The 8,080-nt window shown below is 39.5% G+C and overlaps 1 protein-coding gene across 2 annotated transcripts in view; it reads right to left on the bottom strand.

The window, feature by feature from the left end:
* The window catches only part of LOC102201770 (atlastin-2), a 36,349-nt gene that overhangs the window by 14,500 nt on the left and 13,769 nt on the right, over positions 1–8,080 (bottom strand). For both annotated transcript variants that reach the window (XM_005747109.1, XM_005747110.1), the window contains exons 3-5: positions 7,913–8,047; positions 6,143–6,247; positions 5,960–6,010 (exon numbers count right to left, since the gene is read on the bottom strand). In XM_005747109.1, the coding sequence (XP_005747166.1) occupies positions 5,960–6,010; positions 6,143–6,247; positions 7,913–8,047 (291 nt within the window). The remainder of the gene's footprint in view (positions 1–5,959; positions 6,011–6,142; positions 6,248–7,912; positions 8,048–8,080) is intronic.

Here is an 8,080-nt window from a genome sequence, read left to right as displayed (position 1 = left end):
GGTGAGGCCTAAGCCATCGAGAGCCTCCTTCATAGACTGATGAGGAAGTTGCCTCTCGAGGTGAAGCAGGGTCCATTTCAGGGACCTCTACCTCGGAAGTTAAGATTTTATTTTGATTTCTGTTCCTTTCTGATGAAACTTTTTTTCATATGTTTTATGTTTAGTTTTTACAAGGGTGTGCAGATAATAATCACAGAAAATTACAATTTAGATGAGTAGCAGGTTAATAAAAATTTTGTCAATTAATATTAATGGCTTACATAGTCCAGTGAAAAGGTGGAAAGCCCTATCTAAGTTTAAAAGGGACAAAGCCCAAATTGTTCTGATGCAGGAAACACATCTAGCTGACAAAGACCAGGCAAAACTTAACAAACAAGGTTTCAAACATGCCTTCTATTCTTCTCATAGTTATGGGAGGCGAAGGGGGGTGGCGATTCTGTTATCCTCAGCTTTGAATTATGAACATATAAGGTAGATATATATTGGTAACAGGTAAGACTGAGGGTACCATGATTACTCTCTTAAATGTGTATATTCCCCCAGGCAGTGACTAGTCCTTATATAGGCAGATTTTGAAATTGGCAACAACAAGGAGTCAGGGAATTTTCATTTGCTTTAATGTCACATTAAATGTCAAACTAGATTCTTCAAACGGAAAAGGTGATCAGAGGAATAGTGGAAGAAGAATGGTGCATTTTATGGACGATTTTGGACTACTAGATGTGTGGAGAGATTTTCATCCAAATGATAGAAAGTACACCCATTTCTCAATTCCGCAAAACGTATATTCTAGGCTAGATTATATTCTCGTGTTTAAGAACTATGTATTTAGAATTAAAAGCTGTGAAATAGCCGCTTGTACCATCTCAGATCATAACCCGGTTTATCTTGATATCTGCCTGAATAGCAAAAATAGATTAACCTTATGGAGGTTGAATTCAAACATTTTAAATTATCCAAATATTAAAGAGAGTTTGAAAAAAGAAATAGAAACTTACTTAGAGTATAATGAAAATGAGGAGGTATCTCCGGGAATATTATGGGATGCATTGAAGGCAGTGATTAGAGGAAAAATAATTAGTATATCCTCTTACATTATAAAATCAAGGTGGGAAAACCGTTGTCAATTAGAAGACAAATTGTTAGAGCTACAACATCTACACTCTGTGACGCTGAATGATGATATTAAATCTGATATAATAAAAAAAAGAAAGATAATCTAAACACAATGGACATACAGAAAAAACGTCTTTTTATTAAACAACGTCAATGCGAGGTAGGGAGGAAATCATTAAGACTCCTGTTTCTTAAACTTAGGAAGCAACAAGCAGAGAGGACTATACATAGAATAAAGAACCATTTCACAACTGCTTTTTGCTTTGTTTATAGAACCATTAAGTCAATGGATCAGGCAGAGACAGGATATAACTGGAGTAAGAACGGCAGGAGGGGAACAGAAATTAGCACTACTTGCTGACGACTTACTTTTAACAATATCCTTTCCCTTACAGGCACTCCCCCAAATCATGGACATGCTATCAGAGTATGGCTCTTTTTCGGGATATAAGGTTAATGTAAATAAAATGCAGGTATTAACTGTAAACTATGAACCACCAGTCAAAATTAAGAATTGCTATAAATGGAAATGGGATGCAGATAGCATTAGGTATCTAGGGTTGGTAATACACCGTGACTTCACCAAAATGTTCAGTGCCAACTATGCCCAGATAAATGAATCTATAAAATCAGATATACAAAGATGGAATACCATTCCGTTTCTGGACCTACACTCCAGGATCGAATCAATCAGATTAAATATTCTTCCCCGACTGCTGTATTTGTTTCAGTCTTTACTGATTGCCATACCACAAAAACAGTTTGTGGCATGGGATAGAATATTGTCAAAATACTGGATTGTCAAAATCTGGAATGGGAAAAAAGCTAAAGTTAAATATAAAACACTCAAACTAAAGAAAGAAAAGGGAGGTCGTGGGCTTCCTTGTCTACGAGAATATTATTGTGCAGCTCAGTTAAGACCATGGATATGTCTCTGTTGTCCAGATTACACGCCGGATGGAAAGATGTTGAAGGAACAATAGTTAAAGGAATACCAGTTACAGCTTTAATATCGGACATAAACGTGGCAGACGAACCTATACTACAAATAATGATATCTGCTTGGAAAGAAGTAATAAGAATTCGCGGTTTGGAAAAGGGCTCCAAGGTTTTAAGATGGTGTGCATATGATTCAGATTTTACCCCAAATCATTACGATAATAGATTCAAGAACTGGGTTTCAAAAGGTATAACTAATTATTATTCATTTGTCCACAAGGGGGCATTCCAAAGCTTTGAGCTTTTTTTTTTTTCAGCTTCTTAAGACGTAAACATGATTTAGGTTCAGACAACTTCTTTAGATATCTACAGGTCAGAAATTATTTTAATCAAAAATTAAAAGTGAACCTAAACGAATTACAATTTGTAGAAACATTTTTATTATTAACCAAATCTGGAGTGCAAAGTAAAATTATTTCCAAATTATATAACAGCATCCTGCGGTGTAAAAACGACAGCACTGTGTATATTAAAGCAATGTGGGAAAAAGAGGTAATTTGTCAATTACAGAGGAGTGTTGGGACCACACATGCAAGATATAGTGGGCTACCACTGGGTCTAATGTTTGGCGTGAATTTTGCTGGAAAAGAATTATGAGATTTTTCATCACCCCTGCTTAACAAAGATATTGGGGAACTGGTGACACATGTTAGAGATGTGGGGGAGATGGAGCTAACCATTTCCAAATCTTTTTGGGATTGCACAGTTATTCGCCAGTATTGGTCTCTAATCCATGAACATCTACAAAATGTGTTTTCATTTGTTTTTCCTTTAACCTTTGAGACCATATTTTTGTGTAATGTACCAGTGGATAAATTGAATTCCAATGATAATAGACTCTTGTATATCCTACTGGCCGCAAGTAAAAAGCCTCTTACAAGGGAATGGCTTAAGCTTGAACCACCAACGATGGAAGATTGGATACATTCTGTACAAGAGATCTATACGATGGAAAAATTGTCATTTTCTCTTAAACTTCAGAGGGATACTTCAGTGGGAGGCAGAGGGTCAGAGAAAAGAAGCACATAAAAAACTAACCTTTCTGGGCCATTTCCTATGCTGTTGTAGTGATTTTTAAAAAGAGTGCTAAACAATTATTTTTTCATTTGGTGTTTGTTTTTTTCTTTGATTCTTGTCACAGAAAAATTTGACCTTATCTTGTTTAGAGAGACTGCAGCTTTCATAAACTGCTTGTCCATTTCATGCGTGGATATGATGTAGGGCTGCAGCTATTGATTATCTTAGTAATCGAGTAATCTCTTGATTATTCCATCTTTTAATCAGAGTTCTGAAAGGCAGCTTTGAAAAAAAAGAGCTCTGAAAGGGGGTGTGTGCATATTATGAGTTTTTGTGCATGTGTGTCTGCAAGTTTAAGTGTGCAGGGAATGAGTGAGTTTGTGTCTTCAAGCCTTTAAAAGACTTTAAAGGAATGTGGTGGCTGCTATGAAGAAAACTGAGCATTCTGAAGTCTACCCTGTGCTTTCCCACATAACAGACAGGTCTGGCCCAGATCTGGTCCAGATCCGGCATCAAGCTGGCACTTCTGACTGACTGGTGTCATGGGTGGGTGTATGTCAACCAGATGTGGGCCAGGTCTGGCAATGGTGGCACTATTTATGTTCCTATTTTCCCATTTTAGTAAGAAGACCCAAATGCCATGTTGCAATACTATACTGCTATGGTAATAGAGCAGGGCGATATGACCAAAAATATTATCATGATATACATTTGAAAATTTGCGATAACGATATAACTGACAATATAATTGACACTAGACAAAACACTTTACAACTCCACAACTTTATTAGTGCAAAAAAACAAACAAACATCAATGTATTTTCACTTAAACAAGCAGCTGTTTTTTATATGCATTAAAGTTATATAAAAATTTTACAGAGCAAATGCAAATTCCTTGCTGACAATTTAACCAAAAGGCATTTCAAGTGGAAATTGGCCGACATATCCTCAGCATAACCATGTATAATATCCACAAAACATAAAAAGACGTTATACACACAGCGCAGAACGTATCACTCCGCGAGGCGCCTGCCTATGATAGCCGTAATGCTCCGACAATCCATCAAGCGGTGCGGGTTCATAGCTTAGCAAAGTCGTACTAAAACATTTGACTGATTTTCGAGCACCGTGTGCATAAAATCATTTCGAGGTCAGTAAACACAACCAGAATTCATACATAAGGCACACGGGATTATAAGGGCACTGTCGATTTTCAGAAAAATCAAAGGATTGATTTTAAGTGTGCCATATTTTCCAAAAAAAAAAAAATGGTAATAACGACGGCGCGCTAGCATGCTCTACCAAAAATAGTGCTTTGTTGTGTATGTGACGGATGAAAGCTAAACCAGTTACACACCACTGAAGTTGCAGCATTTTTACAAACCAATTCTGGTTCATCCGTTTCATTCAACGATCCACTTTCGCCCTTCTCATACTCCGTCGCCACCATGCTTTTTCCGCCATGTGCATATAAAAACAAAGGCACTGCGCATGCGCGTTTTACCCATATTCTATCGCGATATTTCATTTTCTTATCATTGCCCAACGTTATACCGGTATTACCGTGAACAATATGATATGGCCCAGCCCTATATGGTAGCAAACGTTTCAAATGCAGATTTGACAGGTTTGTGAGTATACACTTTATCCAAAACCTAGTGAGGTTTAAAGAAGAAAGAAGAAAGTGTACTTTATTGATCCCCGTGGGGAAATTCCTCTCTGTATTTAACCCATTCACTCAGTGAAGCAGTGGGCAGCCATTGGGCGCCCGGGGAGCAGTGTGTAGGGACGGTACCTTGCTCAGGGGTACCTCAGGGTAGCTGTTCAGTGGAATCGAACCCCCGACCTTCCGATCATGGTGCCACCACTCTACCTACATGTGTGGTTCACCTCTGGCAAACCAGGTCTGGGCCACCAAAGGGCCGTCATTCTTTGCGGTATGTGGGCCATGTGTAAGCACATTGTGTGGGCCAGATCCGGGCCATACGAATTTTGCTATGTGGGTTGATGCAAGGTTTTTGTGCTGCTGATGTGTAGATGTTAAATTATATTAATAACAGTTCAGTGTCCAATCTAACGACCCTCAGGTTTACTGAACCATACTTTTTTATTGGCTTGTGAAAAAGCTTATATATGTTTAAATATTAACGCAATTAAAATGACAACAACATTTGATATTATTTCACTTTCAACGTAAAACGTTTTTAATGAAAGCCTAAATAAATATGGTCTAGTACAACCCACGCTCGCATTTACATCGTTTAACACATTAGCACACAACAGAGCTGTGTGTTAAATGACACATCATTTAACACACAGCTCTGTCAAGTATTTTTTTATAATCAAATTATTTGAATTACTCAAATCATTACAATTAAATGCATCTAATTTGATGCATTTAATTGTTGCTGAAATAACGTAACATAAGAAATAACCTAAATAATTGGGTTCATGGGGTCTTGATGCATTCTCAATCATCTAGGAAAGTAAATCTCCAAAAAGTTTATTCTGTTCATCTGGACGTAGCGTTTTGTGGGAGAAACGTTTCGTCACTCATCCAAGTGACTTCTTCAGTCTCAGCTGACTGACCTCTCAGCCCATTGTTCCTTCAGTGGGCTGGTTTCAGTCATTATGCAAATGTACTGTTTATAAGGTTGGGGAAACCTGCAGTCAGTTGAGACTGAAGAAGTCACTTGGATGAGTGACGAAACGTTTCTCTCACAAAACGCTATGTCCAGATGAACAGAAGCAACTTTTTGGAGAATTGGGTTTATGCTATAGGATTCAGTCTAGAAATAGTAAAGCTGTCTTGCAGGCTGATACTGACCTGGAGATGCTGAAGGTCATCTTCCTGAACATTCTGGGAAAGGTTGTACACCTGAAACACACATAATGTTGATGCCATAATTTCTAGATAAAAATGTATATTCTATTGTTATACTATCACAATGAATTAAAGAGTTTCTTATGTGACAACTAGAATATACTAGAAATAAAAAAGATGACTGACCTGCACAGAGCTGGTCATGGTGCTCAAGGCAAATAGTGTGGCACAGTCTTTAACGGTAGACTGGCTGTCAAACGCTCCCTGTGTGTCTATTAGTAGAACTGCAACCTGTGGAAAAATGATGTAAAAATAAAAACATCACACCACATACATACAAATAAATATATATATTTTTTAAATTTCCCTCTCCCCCAAGGGCGTTATTTCTCCTTCAAGCTTGGGTCCTCTACCAGAGGCCTGTGCGCTTAAGGATGTTGTTCCTGTGATCTGTTGGAGTCACTTGCCCAGCTTGGGGGGGGGGGGGGGGTAACGAGAGTACTCCGATTACCACTAGGACCACTGTTGCCTTCATCTTCGACATCTTCTTGAGTTCTTCTCTCAGCCCCCTGATATCACTTGGTATACCTACATCAATCACTACAGCTGTCTTCCTCTGCTTGTCCACGACTATTATGTACGGTTGGTTAGCCATCACCAGTTTGGCTGTCTGTATCTGGCAGTCCCCACATGATCTTAGGTCTCGACGACCCTAGTGGGCATGTCTCATTTTGACCTTGAGACTTCCAGGTCATTCTCAGCCCAGGTGTTCCTGTATAATATGCCTGCTGGGTTGTAGCATTACATGCATGCCCTGTGTGCTAGCATCTTGAACCCTGCTGTTATGTGCTGGATTGTCTCAGGGGCATCTTCACACATTCTGCACCTGGGGTCTTGCCTAGTGTGTTAGACCCTAGCCTCTATGGATCGTGTACTTATGGCTTGTTACTGTGCTGCCATGATTAGCGTCTCTGTGCTGTCTTTCAGTCCAGTTTTGTCCACCCACTGACAGGATGTCAGACACTTCTTCTGACAGTGGCCAAGTAGTGGCCTGCCGTTCCATCATCCTTACTTCTTCTCCTTACTCCTCTTCCGTCTTGGGTTTCTGATGCTACTAATCACTGGCAGGGCGTAAGTGTAGATTGCCGGGATCTTGATCTTCATATGAAGCTTACTCCTCAGAACTTGCTTTACACTCTGCTGGTACTTGGTGGTTGCAGCTTTCCTAGCGGCCTCTTTGTGGTTCCCATTTCCCATTTGCCTATGAGATTCCCAGGTGCCTGTAGCTGCCCTCGATGTCTGCAATGCTGCCTTCTGGTAATGCGATCCCATCAGTTTGGAATACCTTCCCTCTCTTTGTTACCATCCGCCTATGCTACACTACAGACATCAGAATGTCATTCAGGTAGATCCAAGTTGTGTGGTAGGTAGATTAGGTGGTTGACAATTGCTCCATTCCATAGTCGGTATCACTGACAGTAACTGAGGCAAGTCAGACCTACTTTGGATGTTGTGCTGGAGTCTTTTGTGAGTCGTCACTGAGCTCTTAGAGCAATTTTGTTCAGTTCTTGTCCAGCCACTCCTGGGAAGGTTTACCAATGTTCCATTTTTCACCATTTGTCACAAGTGTGGCAGTAATCAGGCCTGGGTGTGGCTAGAGAAATTAAACTCAGCTTTACAAAGATGGCATAGGAGGAATTACTTTTACAGACAGGGCTATATAGGTCTGTATTTTCACCTGAATAATAAACGCCTTCACTTAAAAAACACATTTCTGTTTTTACATGTGTCAACTTTGTCAAATATTTAAATTTGTTTGATGATCTGACAAATTTAAGTTAACAAAAAATAAATAAATCAGTACGGGGTGAAACATTTTTTCACGCTATACACATATACACACATACCCACACCACATTTTAAAAGGAACAGCCTAGAAGATGCTGTGACACAGACCTTGCTGTGATCTGGTTTCTCCACTACAAACACATCGCTCCACGCCTGGATGCCCGTGGTCTCCCGTTCACAACCACCCCGCCAAGTGAAGCCGGTCAGAGGTTCCTCCACACCGCCGAGCCACGAATCAGATGACTGGAAGATCACAAGAGTATAGCTAACAAACTG

Source organism: Pundamilia nyererei, unplaced genomic scaffold (assembly GCF_000239375.1).
Source record: "Pundamilia nyererei isolate P.nyererei 1_Seehausen unplaced genomic scaffold, PunNye1.0 scaffold00189, whole genome shotgun sequence".
NCBI lineage: Eukaryota > Metazoa > Chordata > Actinopteri > Cichliformes > Cichlidae > Pundamilia > Pundamilia nyererei.
This window is presented reverse-complemented; position numbering and strand designations above follow the sequence as displayed.